The sequence below is a fragment of the Sinohyriopsis cumingii genome, chromosome 10 (genome assembly GCF_028554795.1).
Source record: "Sinohyriopsis cumingii isolate HCF-2022 chromosome 10, ASM2855479v2, whole genome shotgun sequence".
In the NCBI taxonomy this organism is placed as follows: domain Eukaryota; kingdom Metazoa; phylum Mollusca; class Bivalvia; order Unionida; family Unionidae; genus Sinohyriopsis; species Sinohyriopsis cumingii.
The window spans coordinates 102,612,970-102,639,753 of record NC_142970.1 but is presented as its reverse complement, the minus strand read 5'-3'; the positions used below and the strand labels follow the sequence as shown (position 1 = coordinate 102,639,753).

The following is a 26,784-nucleotide window of genomic DNA, read 5'->3' as shown; positions in this document are numbered from 1 at the left end:
ATTACTAAAGCAAGCTGTTGTTGTGTACTACTTACTCTTCAAACGTCAACTATGATTACATATGGCAAACAAATAGAAGCCCGGCTGATGAAAAAAAACACAACTGGCAGCAAGGGAAAAACTCCTTGCTTAAACTAACCAAACGAATATCAAATTCAAAGGTTATTTTATTACTAAGCAAGCCAACCCCGGAAACTGACTTTTTTATGAAGCTAGTCCACATAAAGAAGCCAACATTGGTTCCTTTGGATTCTTTTAAGTGTGTCGATTTCTTTTTTTTTCTTCACAAAGTCGGCTGACATAGGGAGGCCAGCTTTGCTTTCTTTTTACCTGTATTAACGGGAATTTTGAAAATAAATTGAAACAATGGAACAGTTTTGAAAGCGACGCAATCTAGTGCATCTTGCACGCACATCGATATAAAGCTAAACAGTAAATTAGTTTTCAATACTCTCATGTAAATGTTCCCTATCCATAGTTTATAGTGTTTTATTTTTCGACAACAAGAAGCACGTACTTTGTCATCTGGGGATAAATGTATGTCATTTCCAGCTGGAGTTCTCTATAGGTGGGAAATCGTAGCTAAGGGTAAGTAACGGCATTGTATACTTCTTTTTCGAGTAATTAATTATTTCTTCTTTACACTGGATAATTTTTTTAGATTCTTTTTGTGCAAGTAAAACTATTTTTAATCATGTAATGCAAATCTGATGTGAAAAGATAAATGTTGAAGTATGGCTGGTGACCTTTAATACTGATGAGAACTCAAAACATTTAAAACATATAACATGAACTTCTTTCTGAGCAACACTGTAATGCAACCCCCAGCAAACACTAAATAGTTTTTGAAAACTTTACCAAGAAAATGAGTAGCATGTGAAAGTCTGCAATCATCAGCAGATCTCCAACAGATTATCAGCCTGAAATCCCAATTAGCCTTCAGTTTTTGAACACACAAAGTCAAATTGTTGAGCCAAAAACTCCAACCTATGGCAGATACTGACACCCACCCTCAAAGCATTACAGAATTTGTCCAAATTTATTGCATAAATGGCCTATTTATCCTAGTTTAAAATATACATAAAAATTAGTGGATTACCAAGTGATCTCTTTTTTGTCTTTGATACTAAAAGGTTAGGTATTGTACAGTCTGTCAAAATAGATTCTCTATTCAGATAATACTTTGTCTGATTATATTCATCTGTTGTAACAAAGTTGCAAATTGCAATATTCGGCCCTTAGGTCTCATTTCATCTACATGACATAGCCAATAATGTCTTAAAATTGCCGCTGTTATATACATCAAGAAATGTCCTGAACTGCATGATAACCATACATTTTCAGTGCATGCATTGTTGGATGCATTTTAAACTTAAGTTTGCTGGGAAATAATCAGTATTATATAGGTACGTCTTGTAACAGTACAACAGGTTTAGCTATGAAAATCGAACAGTGTAAATATTTTCTGTTTATTTTTATTATTACAAATCTTGATTTCTCCAAATTATGGTTTTACAACAATAGTATCTTGTTAAGCGCTGAAATGAAAATTGAATCAATTTCAAGACTGCTGAAACTGACCGGTACATTAAGAACTGACTGGTACATTAAGAACTGAATGGTACATTGAAAAAAAGTCAAGGATTCAGATGATATAGTATTTAATAATGATGCTAGAAGAAAACATGAAGAGATGATGATAGAAGTCATTCAGAGTGTAGAGATGTCCACTTTTTGGAGAGTTATGTATTAATAGGTTGCACTCCATATTCTTTGTGAATCAATGAAAGAAAGAGAATCAGAAAGTAAGAGAGAGAAAGTATGAGACAAAGAGATACAATTGCTAGACAGCAAGTATATATGCATGAGGTACATTTTACAATATATTTCATACATATATATAAAAAACATTTGTTGTTGCTGGTTTTAACAGCACATTTAACACATTACTGGCTATATGATGCTGAGAAAATGGGCATTAAGTGCCTTTCCTTAGGAAATACAGAGGCAGCTATCACAGGCTGGCCTGGGAGGGTATCAAACCAGCAACCCTTGGATTCCAATCCTAATGCTCTACCAAATGAGCTACTGCAGGTCCAGTATACTCTGTTAAGCATACCATAATTTACAAAGCAAACTTAGACTGTAACATGCCATACTGTAACATGCCATAATTGATCAAGCATAATTTGCCTGTAACATGCCATAAGTTATAAAGCATACTTAGACTGTAACATGCCATAAGTTATAAAGCAAACATAGACTGTAACATGCCATAATTTATACTGTAACACATTATCATTGATAAAGCATACATTGCCTGTAACATGCCATAAGCTATAAGCATACTTAGTAACATGCCGTTAGTTATAAAGCATACTTAGACTACAACATGCCATAATTATACCGTAACATGCCATAAGCTATAAGCATACTTAGACGGTAACATGCCATAAGTTATAAAGCATACTTAGACTACAACATGCCATAATTATACTGTAACATGCCATAAGTTATAAAGCATACTTAGACTGTAATATGCTATAAGTTATAAAGCATACTTAGACTGTAATATGCCATAATTTATAAAGCATACTTTCAGTGTAACATGCCATAATTTATAAAGCATACTTTGACTGTAACATGCCATAATTTATAAAGCATACTTTGTAACATGCCACAATTTGTAAAGCATACTTGAACTGTAACATGCCATAATTTATAATGCATACTTACATTTTAACATGCTATAATTGATCAAGCAAACTTTGTAACATGCCATAATTTATAAAGCTTACTTAGACTGTCATGTACCATAATTTATACAGCACTCTTAGAAACACTTATATTATATAATTCTGAAACAAAATAATAGTCATTGTTCTAAAAAATACAGATATCATTCACATTTTTGTAAAATTCGGTTAGACATGTTAACTTGTATTGTGGAAAAAAACCCTGATGTACAAAATAAATTCATAATTCTCACGAGAGTAAAATAACATGATATAATCCATCATATCCTTTATACTAGTTACAAATTTAAGGATACACAACATGCAGTAATCGTTGTTTTATATCATCAACTTTGCTTATTATCAGCATTTGCACATTTGAAATATGACATGTCAAGTAATATGATATATACAAATCAAGTATTTTAAGAAACTATTATTGCACATAACACTTCCAGATTCAACACTGCAAATTCCCTTAGTTTTTGGGCCCTATCAGGTACATGTCATCTCCAAACATGAAATAATTTTTCATATTCTTTTTCCTGCAAAGACAGAAAGAAACATGATACAAATTGCTGAGTTTAAGTAAACAGTAATCAAATTGTCTAGTAACACAGATAAACAGACAGACATACACACATCATGAAATGTATAAAAATATTCAATATTCAATAAATTTACTTCCTTTACAAGTTCTTTAATTTTACTAAGTAATTGAGCTGCATATGTATGTTGTGCAGAGGACAACTGTTCATGGTATTCATTTTGGGAAATTACTCCCCCATTCTTATTTCAACATGCTATGATTTTCAAAACCATCTCTTGCATTATTTTCCTTTGAGCTTGTAATGGTTATGTATCAAGAGTGATGGACACAGTTATGGACCCTGCTTTGCAGTTATGGACTCTGTTTTACAGTTATAGACCCTATTTTACAATTATGGACCTTGTTTTACAGTTATGGACCCTGTTTCTGATGGGATATAAAATTTTACAGTTATGGACCCTGTTTCAGATGGGATTCACAGTAAAACCTGCTTTTGTAGAAACATCCATGCAAAGGACAGCCACTCATTGTCAATATTTATTACACAGTCATCCCATTTCTTATTTTGTCATTTCTAACCATTATATAAAAGAAACACTGCATAATGCCTTTCTAACCATTATATAAAGGAAACACTGCATAATGCATTTCTAAATATTATATAAAGAAAACACTGCATAATGCATTTCTAACCATTATATAAAGGAAACACTGCATAATGCATTTCTAACCATTATGTAAAGGAAACACTGCATAATGCATTTCTAACCATTATATAAAGAAAACACTGCATAATGCACAAATGCTCAAAAAAATGTTTGTACAAAACGGACACCTGCACATAAAGAATATGAGGATACATGTACACAAAGGACTTCTGCAAATTCTGACTGAATACTAGGTAAGTTGTGTCTTCTTAATTTTAAACAGAATATAGAATTTTAAACAAAATAAAAAACTTTAAACAGAATATAGAATTTTAAACAGAATATAAAAATGTAAACAGAATACAAAACTTTAAATAGAATATAAATATAAAACTTTAAACAGAATATAGAATTTTAAACAGATTATAAAATTTGAAACAGAATATAGAATTTTAAAAAGAATATAAAACTTTAAATGGAATACAGATTTTAAACATAATATAAAATTGTATTGAGCAGAAACAAAATTCATCATGCAAAGTCAGATATGTGTCCAAATGGGGTATAACTCACAATTTTGATGGAAAAAGCAAAAATCAAAGTTGATTTATGTAATCTAGATATTGAGTTACATGGCATAAGGTGGCGCTCACCAGATAATATGTACTTTTGAGAGAGTGACGTATGTAAGGTGAAGTAGTTCGCATTTAAAACATGCACAGTGGAGAGAATGTTTGCATACCTCTATGCTACATTAATGTAATGTGGATGATATTTCTTTTGGATATTGTACTTTTGGAAATTTTACATGATTTAAGCACACTGCTAACTAAAATGACTGCTCTGCTAACTAAAATGACTGCTCCCTTGTGTTAAAAAATCAGTCTGAATTAGTCTAAAGTACACTATACATAGCAGCTATTAAAATAGGGAAAATGAATTTTGCCAGACTAGACAATACCAGCTTCTGAAAGTGCAATGAATGAATTACCAAATATATAAAATGTAAAAAAGTTATCGGTTCTTTTTTATACAATTGACCTCTGAAGTTCAGGAAGTGAAAATGACCAAGTAGAGCTAGCACTTTTTTGAAAGGTGCACATTTGAAGTAAGGCCAAGCTGTATACTCTATAACCCATAGTACACACATCAATCATACACCAAAATAAAGGGAATTAAAGGTTCTTTGCATTATACCTAAGATATACAAGGTCTTTTCTAAATAGCCAGTATAACCAGTGAGGAAAGCCGGGGACATTCTTTTTCTTTAAATTCCTAACCCTATGCAAAATGCGAAACTGTATAGCGCCACCTAAGTGACATCAATTTATTAAGTCTCTTAAAATATCATTTTGTGGAAGCCAAATTAATAATACAAAAGCAACTTTTATGAAAAACAGGGAAATAACTCAAGTTCTGATGGCTCAAAGTGAAAATCAAGATTGATCTAAGTTTTCTTAAAAGTAAACTGCAATATAGCTTCAGTTCATTAAGTCCTTCAAAAGTTATTAAGTCCTTCAAAAGTTATTATGTCCTTCAAAAGTTATTAAGCAGAAAAGAAAAATGTGACATATAAATGAGATGAAAGCCAGTGACATACACATATATGGAATGGAAGCTTGTAACAGACACATGTCTGGAATTGAAGCCTGTGATGGACAGATGTGTGGGATGTAAGTCACAGACATAGAAAAGTAAGGGATTGAAGCTTGTGATGGACAGATGTGTGGGATGTAAGTCACAGACATAGAAAAGTAAGGGATTGAAGCTTGTGATGGACAGATGTGTGGGATGTAAGTCACAGACATAGAAAAGTAAGGGATTGAAGCTTGTGATGGACAGATGTGTGGGATCTAAGTCAAAGACATAGAAAAGTAAGGGATTGAAGCTTGTGATGGACAGATGTGTGGGGTCTAAGTCAAAGACATAGAAAAGTAAGGGATTGAAGCTTGTGATGGACAGATGTGTGGGATCTAAGTCAAAGACATAGAAAAGTAAGGGATTGAAGCCTGTGATGAACAGATGTGTGGAATGTAAGTCAAAGACATAGAAATGTAAGGGATTGAAGCCTGTGATGGACAGATGTGTGGGATCTAAGTCAAAGACATAGAAAAGTAAGGGATTGAAGCTTGTGATGGACAGATGTGTGGGATCTAAGTCAAAGACATAGAAAAGTAAGGGATTGAAGCTTGTGATGGACAGATGTGTGGGATCTAAGTCAAAGACATAGAAAAGTAAGGGATTGAAGCCTGTGATGAACAGATGCGTGGAATGTAAGTCAAAGACATAGAAATGTAAGGGATTGAAGCCTGTGATGGACAGATGTGTGGGATCTAAGTCAAAGACATAGAAAAGTAAGGGATTGAAGCTTGTGATGGACAGATGTGTGGGATCTAAGTCAAAGACATAGAAAAGTAAGGGATTGAAGCTTGTGATGGACAGATGTGTGGGATCTAAGTCAAAGACATAGAAAAGTAAGGGATTGAAGCTTGTGATGGACAGATGTGTGGGATCTAAGTCAAAGACATAGAAAAGTAAGGGATTGAAGCCTGTGATGAACAGATGTGTGGGATGTAAGTCAAAGACATAGAAATGTAAGGGATTGAAGCCTGTGATGGACAGATGTGTGGGATGTAAGTCAAAGACATAGAAAAGCAAGGGATTGAAGCTTGTGATGGACAGATGTGTAGGATGTAAGCCAAAGACATAGAAAAGCAAGGGATTGGAGCCTTCAGCATATGCAGATGCATAGGTTTTCTTTTCTTTGGCCAAATGCCATTTTTCAGCAGAAGATAGGCTATGCATGGCAACCACTATATTTGGTGGAGGAAGAAGCCAGGAAGAACCACTGACTCATAAGAAGCTACTGTCAAGCTTTCTTACAGACACATGTTAGACCAGCTGAGACTTGAACTCACACAGCCAGAGGTGAGAGATGTGAACTATATTTAAATGAACAAATATATGGGATGGAAGGCTGACATACAGATGTATGCCATGGAAGTCTGTGACATATATATGTACATCATGGAGCCTGTGACTTACAGACTTATGGGATGGAAGCCTATGACATACAGATGTATGGAATGGAAGCCTGTGACATACAGATGTATAGGACGGAAGACTGACATAAAGATGTATATAATGGAGCCTATGGCATACAGATGCATGAGATGAAAGACTGTAACATACAGATGTATGGAAAAGATGACTGTGACATACATATATATGATGGAAGACTGTAATATACATATGTATGGGACAGAATAATGTAACATACATATCTATGGGATGGAAGACTGAGACATATAGATGTATGGGATGGTAGACTGAGATATACAAATGTATGGGATGGAAGACTGAGACATACAGATGCATGATATGGTAGACTAAGACACAGATGTATGGGATGGAAGACTGAGACATACAGATGTATGGTATGGTAGACTGATATATAAAGAGGTATGGGATGGAAGACTGAGATATACAGCTATATGGGATGATAGACTGAGACATACAGATGAATGGGATGCTAGACTGAGACATACAGATGTATGGGATAATAGACTGAGATATACAGAAGTATGGGATGGTAGACTGAGACATATAGATGTAAGGGATGGTAGACTGAGATATACAGATGTATGGGATGGTAGACTGAGATATACAGATGTATGGGATGGTAGACTGAGATATACAGACGTATGGGATGGTAGACTGAGATATACAGATGTATGGGATGGTAGACTGAGACATACAGATGCATGGGATAGAACACTGTAACATAATGATATATGGGATGGATGACTGTGATGACACACAGATGTATGAATGGAAAAAAATGACATACAGATGTATGGGATGGAAGCCTTGAGACACACCTGTATGGGATAGAAGTCTGTTGTGTACAGATATATGGGAACAAAGACTGTCAACCAGATGTGTGAGAAGGAAGACTCATGCATGAAGGATGTGCCATGCAGATGCATGGGATGGAAGTCTGTGACACAGAGATATATGGGATGGAAGCTTCTGTCATACAGATGTAAGGGGCAGAAGTTCATGATGTAACAGATGTATGGGTTGGAAGTCTATGACGTACATGTAAGTGAGACAAAAAAACAGACAAGACATCAAGCAGATGCCCATCCATAGAATATGAAAGGGGCATAAAAATGATGGTGGGAACAATTAAACATTGTCTGGATAAAAGGTGTGCCTGTCTGCATTTACTGCCATTTATGAAATCCAAGCAATTTTATGTTTCAAACATTATGAATTTCTTAGACTTTCTAAAATTAAATCCATCAAAAATATTATGGCTTACAACTTTTAGAAAAGATGGTTTACAGTATTCTCATAAATCATTAGGTGCAGTTAATTATGAAAAGTCTCTGTTTACCACCAGTTTACTGTGCAAGAAACATTTGCTACTGAGTGTGTGTCAAATACTGTCTAGTGCAATTAGGATTAAATCATGATATGTTATCTGTGACCCAACATATTTACCACACCTATCATAAACCCCTTGACTTTCTAGCTGATATGATGGGATGTTATTACTGACACATTTCACTTAATGTAAATACTCACTTAAAAGTCCAATTGCAAACATAGACCCTGATACACCATAACATAATGAACAAACAGATCAGGGTCTATGTTGTTTGTTCTACAGATTATTCCTGACAAAATTGACAGACCTGGATCTACTGATGCATTATGGGATGAAATATATATGGGTCTGTGCAATTTGTAGTTGAACTTGATTCTAAGTGAGTACATACAACAGATTTTATCTCTCAAGTAATGTACACTGTAATATACTCCTATAAAATCATTACCACACAATTCTATGTTAGAGGATGTAAATGACGACCATATGTGTTCTAGAAGTTGTATAATCATCAGGCTCCTTGAATATGAATGTCATTTCCCACAAAAAAAGATGTGTTCCAGCGAAATTTATACAATATATGTCACTCTAATGGATGTCTGACCTCATTACTTAATATTCTAATATTCTGATAAATGGGTCATGTGACTGAGGTCTTGTGATCAAGCCCACCATATTGTACCAAGTGTGCGTCTCTCGCATTGTGGTCATGGATAGAGACAAATAGGCATAATCATATCAATTAAATAATTAGATAATTAATCTGTACAAGCATGTGCTACGCATTCAGAAAACTTGCAGATTTAGGAGGAGGGATATGCAATTATAAAATTTCTTCTTTTGCTTTTTGAGAAAGGAATTTTTACAGATTTCTCAAGAAATGAAAACATAAATGACCAAAAACATTTTATTCTGCTTCTCATATAAATCAACATAGTCTATTCCCTAAAATAATGCAAATATTATTTTTTAAAGGAATTTTTTTAAATTAAATAAACCATTTCTTTTGACATTTCAGAATTTATATTACTGCACTGCCCAATACATCTGGACCATCTACCAATACATCTGGTTCCACTGTTGATACATCTATACTAGTGACTCATACAACTGGACCAGAAACTGATACACCTGGTCCAGTGACCGATACATCTGGTCCAGTGACCAATACATCTGGACATAAGTGACTGATACATCTGGACCATCTACCAATACATCTGGCTCCGTTGTTGATACATCTGTACCAGTGACTGATACATCTGGTCCAGTGACTGATACATCTGGTCCAGTGACTGATACATCTGGTCCAGTGACCGATACACCTGGTCCAGTGACCGATACATCTGGTCCAGTGACCGATACACCTGGTCCAGTGACTGATACACCTGGTCCAGTGACCAACACATCTGGTCCAGTGACCAATACATCTGGACCAGTGACTGATACATCTGGACCATCTACCAATACATCTGGTTCCATTGCTGATACATCTGGACCAGTGACAATACATCTAGACCAGTTACCGATATACCAGGTCCAGTGACCTATACATCTGGACCAGTGACTGATACATCTGTACCAGTGACTCATCTGAACCTGTGACCGATACATCTGGACCAGTGACCGATACATCTGGACCAGTGATGGATACATCTGGTCCAGTGACAGATACATCTGGACCACTGACCAATACAACTGGACCAGCTACCAATACATCTGGTCTGGATTGCTGATACACCAGGTTCAGTGACCGATACATCTGGACCTGTTACCGATACATCTGGACCAGCTACCAATACATCTGGTCCAGTGTCTGATACACCTGGTCCAGTGACTGATACATCTGGACCTGTTACCGATACATCTGGACCAGCTACCAATACATCTGGTCTGGTGTCTGATACATCTGGACTAGTGACCGACACATCTGGACCAGTGACCTATACATCTGGTCCAGTGACTAATACTTCTGGTTCAGTGACTGATACATATAGACCAGTGACCTACACAAGTCTATCACAAATTCCACCTACAAACTCTGAATAACTAATGAAATTGATAATCAACATGCAATCTGTCCCTTACAGCCAACTGAGTCTGACACATGAACTATAAACTCACATCATTCATTTTTTTTTTAAAGTGCATTCCTTTAGTTGCACATCACTTGAGTATAAATTATTGGCTATGTTTATATTTTATTAGAGAATACAATGACCCAGAGTTAAAGAAAACTACTATTTGTGGTTTGGTAGCACAATTTATCAAACAAACAAGGGACCTGTGTGTCCAAGTGGTCAAATGTGCTCACTTTTACCTATTACTGTCCCTGTGGGCTGGAGTCACAGGCTATGTGAAAAATCTGCCAGTAGCTTCTCATGTGTCAGTGGTTTTTACAGGGGTTTCCCCCCCCAAGTTCTTCCACCAACAGTATTACTGGCTGCTATGTATAGACTATCTTGTGCTGAAAATGGTGTTAAAACCCGAAACAAGAGCAACAAAAAGAAGTTTCCTACAGTCTGTATCTCAGTGATAGTTGATGTAGAGACATCTTTTGTTTTATTCCATTTCCACTGTGAAATGTATGAAGTGCATCCAAGCCTGTGGTTGATTATCAAATATTTTGCAAGATTATCAATAATACTTAGATCTGTTCCAAGATAAAACTAATAAGTCAAGCTGTTACAATATCAGGTCTTTCATGCATGCAAAAAATGGCCATGTAAACAGTTATTTGGAACAAAGTCTGGCTGGCAGAAATACACAATGAGTCTTAGTGTAGACAGCAAAGACATTTGCTCAAATTTAGCACAGCCAATAATATTTTTGTATTCTCTAGTGGGCTGAAAAAACCTAAAATATCCTTATTTGTCAATTTAATTGAGGCTCTGTGAAATTTTGCCATTTTTAAATTTGAAATTTATTTTCACACTGCCTGATGCTGCTTCCAAATCCATTGCCACATGGTGCAGTAATGTAGTGATGCAAGTCATGATAACCATAATAGCATGTGAAGTAATAGCATGTGAAGTAATAGCATGTAATGTATTAATATGTGATGTAATAGCATGTGAGGTAATAGCATGTGATGTAATAGCATGTGATGTAACAGCATGTGATGTATTAGTATGTGATGTAATATCATGTGATGTAATAGTATGTGAATTAATATCATGTGATTTAATAGCATGTGATGCAGTAGCATGTGATGTAATAGGATGTGATGTAATAGCATGTGATGTATTAGTATGTGATGTAATATCATGTGATGTAATAGCATGTGAAGTAATAGCATGTGATCTATTAGTATGTGAATTAATAGCATGTGATTTAATAGCATGTGAATTAATAGCATGTGATCTATTAGTATGTGATTTAATAGCATGTGAATTAATAGCATGTGATCTATTAGTATGTGAATTAATAGCATGTGATTTAATATCATGTGAATTAATAGCATGTGATGTAATATCATGTGATGTAATTGCATGTGAAGTAATAGCATGTGATGTAATAGTATGTGATGTATTAGTATGTGAATTAATAGTACGTGAAGTAATAGCATGTGATCTATTAGTATGTGAATTAATAGCATGTGATTTAATAGCATGTGAATTAATAGCACGTGATGTAATATCATGTGATGTAATTGCATGTGAAGTAATAGCATGTGATGTAATAGCATGTTAAGTAATAGCATGTGATCTATTAGTATGTGAATTAATAGCATGTGATTTAATAGCATGTGATCTATTAGTATGTGAATTAATAGCATGTGATTTAATAGCATGTGAATTAATAGCATGTGATGTAATATCATGTGATGCAATTGCATGTGAAGTAATAGCATGTGATGTAATAGTATGTGATGTATTAGCATGTGAATTAATAGCATGTGATGTGATAGCATGTGAATTAATAACATGTGAAGTAATAGCATATGAAGTTAACAAGGAATACTCTATACAGGATATCTATTTCCATGTCTTCACTCTCTGTCAATGAACTTTAGTATCTAAATCTACAGTTGTTAATAAAACTATGTAGTGTAGATTTATAAAACTGGTTAGTGCAATGGTGCAAAATATCTGTAGATGTTTTGTTGCAATACATTTTCTCGTGGTCAGTGGGGACACAACTATTTATGATTGACATATGGGCTAGGCTCACCATAAATTATAGCTTGCGATGGTTAAACCTCTCTTGTTTGGGGGACATGAGTGAATTTTAATTAGGATCTGCTAGGATAATGGTCGGACAGAGATGTTAATGTGAGGTCAAACCACGAAAAATGACAAAGTTGAGACAAGGCAGAAACAATTTTGGGGCTATTTGAAATAGGCCTCATAAAATTATATTGCTCAGGAAAAGTTATCAATAAAGGCAGACTAGAGCTTGCCAGTTAGAAGAAGTTAATCATGACTGGATAAGCTAAAGAGTGATTTGGAAAGGACTGGCAACAACCAGGTTATGCTGACATTATGGCAATTTGAGCTCATTCACTCGAGTCTATGATGATTTTGTTTTATTGGTATAACAGAATGGATAACCACATTTTGCATCAATTTTGTTATTCTAATTTTAAGCGAAAGTATATGATTCAAAAGTCATTTTTAATTTCATTTTGTGTTATATAACTGATTAAAATGTTATATTTTGTATAATGGGGCAAGTATTGTTCTGTTCTATATCTTTGCTCAGGTCTCTGTTATTCCATCCATTATTTTCATATTTTATGTTATTAATTACTCAATCCAGGCAATAACACCACGGTCAATCCTCTCTTAGGTAATGGTAACCAAAGTGTCATAAGAGGTGGGGGTTCGTATCATATCATATATCACTCTCTCCCCTATCAAAATTAGCTTTTTCCTTTCATTTTTTAAAGTTTAGTTTTTTTCCCTTTCTGTTTCTGAGTTTAGTTTTTCCTTTCTGCTTTTAATATGTGTACTTATTTTGCAATTTCAGCATCCTGCTGGGAATCCTGCTGGGCAATATTTAGTTGTGTTCGTTATACAATGAAACGTTTTAGATATATCAATACCATCTATTTCAATACATATATGTGCTTGGACTAATAATTGGAACAGATCGGTAAGAAAATTGAATCTGTAGTGTATTTTACTTTGAAACATATGTGTGTTCTGGTAAATTCACAATGGTACATTTTGTTGAAGCCAGAGACTTTTTTGTACCTTACATGTAGTTATGGACAAATCTGGTCATAACTGAATATGTGAACACACACACACACACACACATATATATATATATATATATATATATATATATATATATATATATATATATATATATATATATATATATATAAACCAGAGGTGACATGTAAATAGTGCTAAGTTCACTATGCAATCTACTGACAGGTGTACATTTATTGAACTGGCTTTGCGTACAGTGCCAATGAGGTGTCGCTAGTGTGTATGTGGGGGAGAGATTTGTTTTACAGTTTTCTAAAATCTAAAAAAAATTCTGGGTAAGCAAAAACATCTGATAGGAAAAGGGACCAGACTGGATACATAACTGCCATAACAATGTGACAATGTGTTGCATAAAAAACATGACTTTCAATAATGTTAGTAAGATTAGCAAGAAGGAAAGATATTTTTTTGACCACCACTGTACACACACACACACACACAGACACACACACACATATATATATATATCATGTAGTCTGTATAAACAGTGAACATTTCTGCTTAGTGCTCAGCACAACTATCCTTGAGGCAATTTAAATCCCAGATCATCATGAGGGCAATTAATAGGTAATACCAGGGTCAGTGATAAACTACCACCATTTCGAAAATTTCTTAACTGGCTGAAAATAGCTAGGATATTGCTTTGTCAAGAACTTTGAAGGCTGCTGGGAGACAGCCCATTAGCAAGCATATAATGGATAGGTATATAACACTAACTGGAACAACCCAATTCCTTTGAAGTTAGAGAAGCCAGTTGAAAAACAAAGCATAGTACGCATCATTGCCTTGAATGAAAATGGTAAAGCCATCTTTATCAAAGAATTTTGGCAAGTTCATGATCAGTGGCAATGTTTTTATTCATGCCAGATTTTATTCCATATTTAAAATGCGAAACATGGTTATTTCGCTAGTTGGAACAGTATACACATGTGATCAGTTTTTGACAGCTAAATGTCAAAATGCAGTTGTGATTTGTATAGGATATGTCTGAGTTTCCTCGGATATTGGGGTGGGAAGGGAAGGAGGAAACTTGGACTATATGGGGAAGCATTTTAATGTTTGCACACTGTGCAAAATCCATATTGCAGTAGTCATTCCAGTGGAGTGCAGCACATCTGTCAATAGTGCAATGGCATTCAGCATCTCTGACACTCACTCACACCAATGTAGATGCAGAAAGATCACTCACAAACAAATGTAGATACAAAAAGATTATATTTACTCACAGCAATGTAGATGCAGAAAGATCACTCACAAACATCAATGTAGATACAAAAAGATCACACTCACTCACAGCAAGGCAAATGCAGAAAGATCACACCCACTCACAACAATGTAGATGTGGAAAGGTAATTTTTTATTTAGAACTTTGTGGAAGTCTGCAGAACAAGGCATCTAATATGTAATGAGTACAAAGACAAACAGACAGAAACTTGGCATATATATTTTTTATTTAATGTCTGTGTGGTTGTGTTTATGTGACTGGTGTACATTTATGTATGTGAGTGGTGATGGTATTAGACAACGTAATTCTACCTTTAGATCAAATTTGAACTTGCAGTAACTTTTGATATGTTTATCTAAACAGATAACTGAGTCTCAATTGGACAGTATCACCTTCTGAGGTCATATACACTGACTTGACTCTCAATAACCCTGAGACCAAAAAAACCCCATATTTTCCAGCCCAAAACATTCACCAACACTGTACTGGAATATGGCAGGTATGTGAGTATGAACTAGTACAGTATAATTTTTTTAATCTTGTTGCTATTAATTACTGTGACTAAACAGAGTATAGTTGATAGCCTGCAAGGTGAATACAATGCACAATGAAAACTTGCTAAACATTCTGCTCTAAGATCAATTTAGCCTGCAAGGCCACTGCACCCTGAAAGCCTGCTGAACATAATAATGTCAGTTACATAGCAGACTGTCAATATCTGTCATTCATGTACATTATTATCTAATATCAATCACATAGCAAACTGTCACTATTTGTCATTCATATACATTATTGTCTAATATCAATCACATAGCAAACTGTCACTATCTGTCATTCATATACATTATTGTCTAATATCAATCACATAGCAAACTGTCACTATCTGTCATTCATATACATTATTGTCTAATATCAATCACATAGCAAACTGTCACTATCTGTCATTCATGTACATTATTGTCTAATATCAATCACATAGCAAACTGTCACTGTCATTCATGTACATTATTGTCTAATATCAATCACATAGCAAACTGTCACTATCTGTCATTCATATACATTATTGTCTAATATCAATCACATAGCAAACTGTCACTATCTGTCATTCATGTACATTATTGTCTAATATCAATCACATAGCAAACTGTCACTGTCATTCATGTACATTATTGTCTAATATCAATCACATAGCAAACTGTCACTATCTGTCATTCATGTACATTATTGTCTAATATCAATCACATAGCAAACTGTCAGTATCTGTCATTCATGTACATTATTGTCTAATATCAATCACATAGCAAACTTTCACTATCTGTCAGCCATGTACATTATTGTCTAATATCAATCACATAGCAGATTGTTACTATCTGTCATTCATGTACATTATTGTCTAATATCAATCACATAGCAAACTTTCACTATCTGTCAGCCATGTACATTATTGTCTAATATCAATCACATAGCAAACTGTCACTGTCATCCATATACAAATTCAGATGGTTCTAATTTGAACACTTTCATATGTGTGACACAACCAGGACAGAAAACCAGCAGATTTATGAATTTTGATCATTAGACTGGCTTCCAAACCAGCAGATTTTTTTACTGGCATAGATTTTACATCTTTCTCATGAGGATTTAACAGAAAATAAGTAGAATTATGTTGCATAAAACAGCAACATTTGAACATGGATCAAATTACCAAAGCAAGTTCATCACACTTTACATATACAATAAACAAGGAAAACTAATATTATTTGCCTCATTGCATCTAGCATTGTTTCAGTCCACTAGAACATGTAGCATATTTTTTTATATATAAATTCCCATGAAAAGCAGAAGAATTTGCCATGTTAAAATTACCCACCATATCTACTCAGTAACCTTCCATGAACAGCTCCATACGTTAACTCAAATTGGTCATGGAGTTTGTCATTAAATCAAAAATGAAAACATGATTGGACAAAATTTTAATTTTTGAATTCTAACGATAGTTAATGCAGTAGTATATTTGTGTAGTGGGTGACAGAGTAGAAGTTAGGTTGAAAATATTACCAATGAAACCTCATCAAACCAAACTTCTTCTGCAACAAAAAAAATATCTTTCTGGTCCCAAATATTTCATTCTATAATTTTAGAGAAAAACAATTATTCATTAACTCATTTGGCTCCAAAGGTTTTTGTCATTTTTGCCTGAAATGCACATAGGAAAGACATTTGGGGAGCTGTTTCTGAATACATCGTAATATAACAGCTTTCAACAGATTTTCCATGAGACTAATGCCTAGTTGTATTAGAAACATCATTTTCCATTGGTTATTTTGCTTGTGCATGAGTAGAAGGGTAAAAGTTGGAGTTATTTATTTATTTTTTTTTTTTGCTTAATGGATCCATCATTTTTGCATGGAGACCGCTCTTTATTCCAAATGCCCACCTTATGCTAGTTTTTGCAAAGGTTCACCTGTCTGTGTGCAGTTCAGACTGGTCTGCCTTAGATCTGAGGCCAAAAGGACTAAAATCCAGATACAAAATTGCATTCTGACCACGAGTGAATTTTGGGTGAAAAAAACTACGTCCAAAAAATGAGGTTTTTCCCTCTATATTTTGTAGTGCAACTAGAACTTCCAGATTATTTGGTATCATTTTAGAGCTATATCTGTCTGCTTTTTTGTAATACCACCCATGTTAGTGTCTCTTAAATGACCTTGATGCTGCAGAGCTCGGAAATAGGGTACAGCCTCATCACGCCTACAGGCGGGATTGGGGCCTAATGAGTTAAACCAAAATTGCGCTGCTCTGAAATTTGAATACATTCATGATCCCTGATTTAATTTGTACACTTAAATGAACCACATAAAACAAACATTTACTCCATACATGGCAAGGTCTGTGGCAGATCTCTGTGTGTGTGTGTGTGTGTGTGGCTAAGGGGGGAGGGCAGAACCTGTAGATACTCCCACCCTGCAAAAAAAATACATTAAACATTCCTAACAATTCCTAGAGCAAGTATTCTTTACATCAAGATATTTGAAATTATGCCCTGGAAAAGCTTAAAATGCAGGAGCTTATGAGGACTTTCATTACGGAGTTATACCACAGATCCCCATTGCCTACTTCTATATGTTCACCCTCACCTCCCATGATGTTGCAGGAGCCACCCCTGCAGATAGCTGCCAGATCCCATTTATGAGGTTGGCCAATAATCTGGATATAACCTAGGGACACACCTAAAGTAAAAGCAAGACCAACATTAACACAAAAATGGGCTGGGCAGTAGGATTTACAAATGGCTGGGATGGACTCCTTTAATTGCTTGTAATACAGTGGCAGTGCAAAACAAGATTATATTTATCTGTGGGTCACTGGGCTACGTCTAATAATGTACTCCTAAATATTCCTCAGTTAACTGACCTTTTGAACTTGAAAGGTTTACAGTCTCACCTTTGCATACCTGCCATATTACCAGACAGTGTTCATTCTGAGACTAGAGGTGTCAGTGTATGTTACCCCCCTAAAAGTGGCATTGTCCAATTGAGAATAAACTATATTTTCAAATAAGCCTATAGAAAATTATTGGAAATTCAAATATGAATAAAAGAAAATAACATTTCTATTTTGGTTAAAGCATTTAACATGCTTACAAAGAAAACAGTACATGTAGTGGTGGACTTAGAATTGTCATATATGATCACAACACATATGATGTGTAAACACTCACAACCACACTGACATTAAAGAAAAACATACATGAAGTTTGTCTTTAAAATCAATTGGATGGCAAAATAGAGGCTTAATCAGATGCAGTCTTTGCTGCTCTCAGTAGTTCAATAGTTGGTTTACTTTACTGGGTCAACTTTACATGCTGCAGCTGGAAATGCTAGAGCTTGATTCGAAGACTTGGCACCGCTCAGCAACCACCAGTTCAAGTTTTCCCTGCTGTCAAACCAAATCCTGTAGCTAGCCACTTATTACAACTGGCAAAAGCACCCCTGGAGAAACGGCACCGATGTCAAGTATGAGATGAGTGGTGACAATACTGCCGTTGAAAGTCAGATGAATTAGATCAAATGCTCCAGAGGCATTTACAACAACAGAACTTGAAACGGTGCTGTGCAGCATCAAATAAGGCAAAGCAGCAGGTTATGACAACATCCTGCTTTAATTCCTGAAGCATTTTGGCATGAAGGCAAAATAATGGCTTGCTGCTTTTTACACCTGGGTTGTTAGGGAAAACTGCATGCCAACTTTGTGGCACCAGGCAAAGATTATTGCGATACCAAAGCCTGGCAAAGATCCCAACAATGTGGTAAGTTATCAACCCATCTCCTTGCTTTCAGTCTGTTTTAAGGTACTGGAGCACCTGATTCTCCAAAGAACTGGTCCTGACTTGGAGAACATCATAAGTGTTGAGCAGGCAGGCTTCATGCCATAGCGCTTGCAATCAAGTCCTTGCTCTGACTACATTTGTTGAAAATGGGATTCAGAGGAACCTTAAAACTGGAGCTGTTTTTCTGGATCTAACAGCGGCATATGACACGGTTTGGCATGCTGGGCTGCTGTTGAAAATTTCCTGAGTACTGCCACACTGGATAGTTAAGGCTATTTCTTCACAACAAGTACTTCAGAGTGCACATCAAAGAAAACTGCAGCTCGTGGAGGTGTCAGACTAATGGACTCCAGCAAGGGTATATTCTTTCGCCAAGCTTATTCACTGTCTATATCAATGACTTGCCTGAAACACAGTCACACAAGTTCATGTATCATGTATACAGATGACATTGCTCTCTGGACTCAAAGTCACTCATTTACTGAGCTTGAGGGGTACAGAACAAGGACCTCGAGGATATAACAGACTTTTTCAAGAAATGGCATCTACAGCCAAGCACAACAGACAGCCTCCTGCATCTTCCACTTTAATAATGCAAATGCAAACCGTGAGTTTTGCATCCTTATCAATGGGCAGCAAATAAAACATGACCCAACACCAACATACCTTGATGTGACTCTGGATGGATCACTGACATTCTACAACCACCTGAAGAAAACTGCAGCAAACTTAGAACTCGCCACAAACTGGCTGGTTCAACCTGGGGTGCTAGTGCTCAGACACTCAAGACATCAGCACTGGCCAGCTGTTATTTGACAACGGCGTATTGCACTCCTGTCTGGGCTTGATTATCCCACACTGTGTTAGTTGATGTCCAGCTCAACACAACAATGCGTATAATCTCTGGAACACTATGACCTACTCCTTTACCATGGCTGTCGGTACTCAGCAATATTCCTCCTCCACATCTGCATTGCCAGGAAGCAACCAGAAAAATGTTGGCCAAGGTCTATGCCAGTGAGAAACTTCCTCTGTACATGGACATCACCTCACATCCAGCAGTCCGCTTGACTTCCAGATGCCCCATCTGGTTAGGTCTGTTGCCGGAGGATATGACAGCTATTTCGGCATGGAGTGTTGAATGGCCTTCAACAGATGTTGTAAACCACTCCCTTGTAACTGAGCCATCTGTCTGCCCTCCTGGCTTCAACCTTCCATGTTATCTGTGGACCATAATGAACTGCTTTTGGACAGGACAGGGTCATTGTGCAGTTAACCTTGTCCAATGGGGCCAGGCTGCTAACTCTTCCTGTTGCTGTGAAGCTCTTCAGACCATGTCACACATTGTGAACAACTGTCCACTGACAAAGTTCCCCAGTGGACTGCAGGCTCTGCACCTTGCTGATGATGACGTTGTTAAATGGCTGAGCATGCACTGCTGATGATTATATATATATATATATATATATATATATATATATATATATATATATATATATATATATATATATATATATATACATACATATAGTGGGTTTGATGGTAATGCAAGTACAATTAGTGTTCATCCTTGCACTCTCTAGAGACTGGATGGTTCTGGTTGCTCTTCAAACTTCACTGATGGATTCTCTGAGAGAATCCTGGTCAGAACTGAGTTTCTCTAGATAACCATCACATCAGCATTGTCAGAACTGCATCAGTCTGAAAATGAGTATGAATCACATTTGTGACAGATCACTTAATGAGGGAAGTGGGTAAGGTTATAAAGTTTAATGGTGGGTGGGTAAGGAAATACAGTAGCAACAAATGCCTCTGTCCAGTATGGGTGTCAATGCTTTATCAACATAAACCAGCTGTTCAAACACTAGAGTGTACTCATTACCATCTTCCAATCAAACCATTCTGGGTTTTAACAAGATTAACATAATGAATAATCATAAAAAACTAAACTGAATATTCTGTTGAATGTGTTACATAATCTGACGGATGTCCTACAATCCAGAATGACTCATGTTGATATGCTTTTTGCAGTATGCACCCCCCTGTTGTGCTTCACAAAGTAAATACAACTCTGTCAACCAGGAGTTCTGAATTTATTTTGTAGCTGGGTTTTGCTTGCTTTACTAATAGCTTAATGCTTATGAATCAGACTTACACACACTTTGGATAATCATGCTTTGTGTTTTATATGCAGATTAAAATACTACTTCACAGAAAATTGTGTCTTTAGAATGCTGCAGTTTACAAACTTGCCATTAATCTCTAATACGAATTGCTTAAACATTCTCATTCAAGGCAATGATGTGCAATAACTTGTTCTTCAGTACACATCTAGCTTCTCAGTAATTTACCAATAACTTCAAACAAACTGGGCTGTTCCACTTTGTGAACTTTACCAATACAAATTAGTAAAATGGGCTCCCACCATCCACACACAGCAGTCTTCAAAGGACTTGATACCACACCCTAGCTGTTTAAGCCAATGAAGTGGTGGTTGTTTATACCTGACCACTTTGCCTATTAATTCCATCTGTGTCAATTTGTTGTATAAACAGCCCCAAGGCTCTAAGCAGGGCTGTGTACAATTTATACATACTAGTTGTTACAGGCATATACTGACGTGATTATTTTTCAGTCTTAATTATTTTAATAAAGATTACTGAAAAAGACCCCAAAAATATGTGTTTCCTGTTGCACTAGTTTTAAATTTTGGGTAGGTAAATCTTTTAAAAAAAAAATACTTTATATGTATTTAATGTGATTTGTTGTGATTTATTTTATCTAGGGGTTTAAAAAGTGCTAGGGTTAGAAATGACAAACAGGGATGGTCAGCCGACTGGAAGACACATATTTATGTTGCCTAAGCTTGAAGGCAAGAAAGTACTTAACTGCAACTGAACATAGGTGAGAAAAATGACACTGATCACCACATCTTCAGAAGATGAAATTAATATTTACCAAAGTTTATGTCAATCCATCAAAATCTGCAGGGCAAGTAAACAAGACTGTTCCATACAGATACCTGCCATAACACATGTCATGCTAAAAGGAATTTTGTTTACTCCCAAACCTGACACAATTGTATTTAAAAAGCCCCCACAATTTTCAGACACCTTTTAAAGAAACCAATTAAAATAACAAAACCAAATGAAAACATCACTTCAATATATGCCTGGAACATGTAGAATGTCAAAATGTTAAACATGTCTGCTTGGAGTTGATGTAAAACTAGCCTTGAGGCTATTTATATAGCAAATTATCACAGAGGAAATTAAAAGGCAAAGAGGTTAGATATAAACAAATAACATTTCATGTATTACTTAATTTGTTGACAACAGCTAGGGTCATGTGTCAAGTCTAAAAAAACAAACAACAACACTATTTGGGAATATGGCAGGTATGTATACAATGCATTAAGCCACAATGCAAAAAGGGCAATAACCCTAACAAAAGTTAGGGGAGCAAAGTGATTTACTGACATGCACATTTTCAGGTGATGAATAACATTTTCGAAGTTTCATAGCAAAAACTGAAGTATCAGTTGAGTCAAAACACTGTTTTAAGGCAAGAAGGACAAAAACTAATAAAAACTGTGGGAGCAAATTCATTTGTCAACAAGCACATCTTCATTTATGATCTTAATATTTACAAAGCTTCATTGTAATCCAGCAAAAACTTGTTCATGCAGGACTAGCTGCAAAAACATGATTTTGTCATCACTACTACTAGACAAAAACATGATTTTGTCATCACTACTACATGAAAAAAACATGATTTTGTCATCACTACTACTAGACAAAAACATGATCTTGTCATCACTACTGCTAGACAAAAACATCATTTTGTCATCACTACTACTAGACAAAAACATGATCTTGTCATCACTACTACTAGACAAAAACATCATTTTGTCATCACTACTAGACAAAAACACGATCTTGTCATCACTACTACTAGACAAAAACATGATCTTGTCATCACTACTACTAGACAAAACATGATTTTGTCATCACTACTACTAGACAAAAACATGATCTTGTCATCACTACTATTAGACAAAAACATGATCTTGTCATCACTACTATTAGACAAAAACATGATTTTGTCATCACTACTACTAGACAAAAACATGATTCTGTCATCACTACTACTAGACAAAAACATCATTTTGTCATCACTACTAGACAAAAACATGATCTTGTCATCACTACTACTAGACAAAAACATGATTTTGTCATCACTACTACTAGACAAAAACATGATTTTGTCATCACTACTACTAGATAAAAGCATGATTTTGTCATCACTACTACTAGACAAAAACATGATCTTGTCATCACTACTAGACAAAAACATGATTTTGTCATCACTACTACTAGACAAAAACATGATTTTGTCATCACTACTACTAGACAAAAACATGATCTTGTCATCACTACTAGACAAAAACATGATTTTGTCATCACTACTACTAGACAAAAACATGATTTTGTCATCACTACTACTAGACAAAAACATGATTTTGTCATCACTACTACTAGATAAAAGCATGATTTTGTCATCACTACTACTAGACAAAAACATGATCTTGTCATCACTACTAGACAAAAACATGATTTTGTCATCACTACTACTAGACAAAAACATGATTTTGTCATCACTACTACTAGACAAAAACATGATCTTGCCATCACTACTACTAGACAAAAACAAGATTTTGTCATCACCACTACTAGACAAAAACATGATCTTGCCATCACTACTACTAGACAAAAACAAGATTTTGTCATCACCACTACTAGACAAAAATATGATCTTGTCATCACTACTTCTAGACAAAAAGGCCAAACAATCTGAGAAAAATTAGGGGAGTAAAGTGATTTGTTATTATATTTTTTTCAGGTGATGACCATAATGTTTACCAAATTTCATGGTATAATATTAAAAAAAACTGCAGAAATAATGGCACTAGAAAGTGCTGGAAGGAAGGAAGGATGGATGGATGGATGGACATGAGGATTAATCAGGGTTGGCACTCACTTGAAAAAATTTGTCACCCACAAATTTGCTAACCTCAATATTTTGTTGCCAATTTTCAGAAAATGTCACCTTGTGATGAATACAGTACTAAACGTTTATCTCAACATCATCAGGACCAAGGTAATATTGTTGACATAAGACAATGTTTTCATAAGTGTTGGGTGGGTCGGGGGGCTGAAATTTTTTTATGGGGTGACCTGTCATCAGTGACTAGAATTTGCACAGAAAATAACCAGTGGACATTTTGATTAAGTGAAGACAAAACTAGTCTAAAACATACCTGTATATTGACAACTTACATTTGCATACTACACTCTACAACGTGTTAAGTAATGTAGATGTATATGAAAAATCCATGAATTCTTTATATGTGTGGGCTTCTAATTCAAGTATTAGATCATATGTTAGAAAATTAATGTATCAGTCACATCCTGTTAGAAAAAAAATAACACATTATATTAAAAAAGGTAGTCCTCTTTTGATCTATATCTCACTGTCAACAAACATGTGTCACTAAACAATTCACTTCAATATTCATTTACCCCATTAGAATGTGGCTATATATTTCTTTACATGCTACATGTGCTTAAATTGGCCTAGATTTTGGTCGGTGAAAGACAACAATCATCTTGCCATGGGTAACAAGGGGATGAGGCTATTCATTGGGAAATGAAAACATGAATAGAATAAAACATTCTTATAAGATGTCCCATCTTCAATTACCTTGATGGCCAGCTATTTATAATTTCATTAGACTGGAAATGTAATTTCTGTTTTACACTGCCATTGGTAGTGACCATGAGCATAAACTTTTTTCTTGCAAACAGAAAACTTTCAGGGCACAATAAATGTGTTGCAATCACTATGGAAAATAGAACAATCAGTCAGATTCCATTGCTTTTATTCAAGTTTGGTGATGACTTCCTTTAATGAAACGTTCTTTGTATTTATTGAAGATTGTAGCTGGCTTGCATTGATGAAGGTGTATTTGTTATTGAAGACGCCGCTAAAGGCCATCTTTGGAGGACCAAACAGATGCCCATTTCTTATAGCGGCAGCTACATCAACTAATTGTAGAGTTTCATTTGGACAGAATTATTTTTTTCATTTGCTTATTTTGTAGAACGATAGTTGCTTCAAATATAAACAGTTTTCTTTGAAGTGTCAGCAAAACTATTTATTTCTGGTAAATTAAAATAAAAATAGCCATCATAAGAATAGTGATATAAACAACAATTTGCCTCCAGCAAACGCTCTTAAATATTTACCTCCTAATATATAAAAACTTTCAAATTTAAGTATGGTGAAATCAAGTTCATCCACTATATGTTATAAAATATTTTCTACCGATTTATCAATAAAACACGAAGAGTTAAAGATAAATCATTATACTTGGGGGGGGGCACCAGACAGATGCCCCCCCACGGTCCCAAAAAAAAAAAAAGAAAGTGTTTATATGTATGTGCTTTCCCCAGGTGTGTTGTATGTTGTTTTTTTAAGAAAAGAATTCCGATCAAAAATTCATTTTAAAATAATTTTTGATGGGGTATTTGTTGGATTTCCTAGTGTTTTCTACAGGGTAGTTCTTCTGAGTTGGTTTCTATTACCTTACTTGAAGTCCCAGTCCTGATTTTTTAGTTGACCTTGGCTAGAGGTCACCTATATCCCGTGTTTGCTATGTGTATATTGCTATATGTATGTGTGCTATATATAGTTTTCTTTGTTATTTCTAATTTTAACCCAGTTGTCTTGCAATCTTATATTTTATTAATGGTTATATTTATTTCAAATTTGGAATTTGGCGAAGAAACGGTGGACTATTGGTTTTGAAAGAAAACAGAAGCTATTGTTTTATGTGCTTTAAATCATTATACATGCAGTTTTCCTGGTTTCTTCATCTAGTTCTACTGGCTGCCATGAACAGCCTATCATGTGTTGAAACAACAACTAAGTCCTTATATAATTTTTGTAAAATCCAGTGTATTCTATTTACGATGCCTGCCACATTGCAGACATCATAGCAATATGACTGAAAATTGTTAAAGCTACATTAAAAATTCCAAATCACACACACACACACAAACTTGAAGTCATCCAAGATCTTGATGATATAAACCCATTTACCATGTCTGATAGTCTTGCAAGCTGTAAGAAGCACAGCATCATATCACCATATTATTATGTGTAGATTTACTCACTTTCAATATCTTGATGATTCAAGTCTATTTACCAATCTTGGTCAAAATTAGATCAGGAATTCAATCTCTTGAATGGAAAAGAATTCAGCAAATCATATGTAAAATCACCTCATTAACATGCAGTGATACCAAGCATTACAAACACTGATGCAACATCTTATCATATAACCATGTTTTTAAAGTTTAATCATAAAGTTGGATCAAAACAGTAACTTCAAAAGTGTTAATTATCTCTGGCACAAGATCGGCTAATTAATATGCGTGAACCTCAAGCACTTTCATAACTGTCCAAGATCTTGATGATATATGTCAATATACATCTATATCAAAATGGAATCATAAATATGGCCTAATGAGTGGCAAGTACCTTAGCAAATCAAATGGAAGTTCCCCTCAATATTATGCACAGATTATCTAATTGATCCAAGATCCCCTCTAATATTA

General features: G+C 35.1%; 1 protein-coding gene across 1 annotated transcript in view; it reads right to left on the bottom strand.

The window, feature by feature from the left end:
• Positions 1-733: 733 nt before the first annotated feature.
• Positions 734-26,784, bottom strand: part of LOC149790737 (protein arginine N-methyltransferase 2-like) — an 82,799-nt gene continuing 56,748 nt past the window's right edge. Inside the window, exon 9 of the mRNA XM_089972790.1 lies at positions 734-3,280. Within this exon, the coding sequence (XP_089828916.1) occupies positions 3,242-3,280 (39 nt within the window). The 3' untranslated portion in view covers positions 734-3,241. The remainder of the gene's footprint in view (positions 3,281-26,784) is intronic.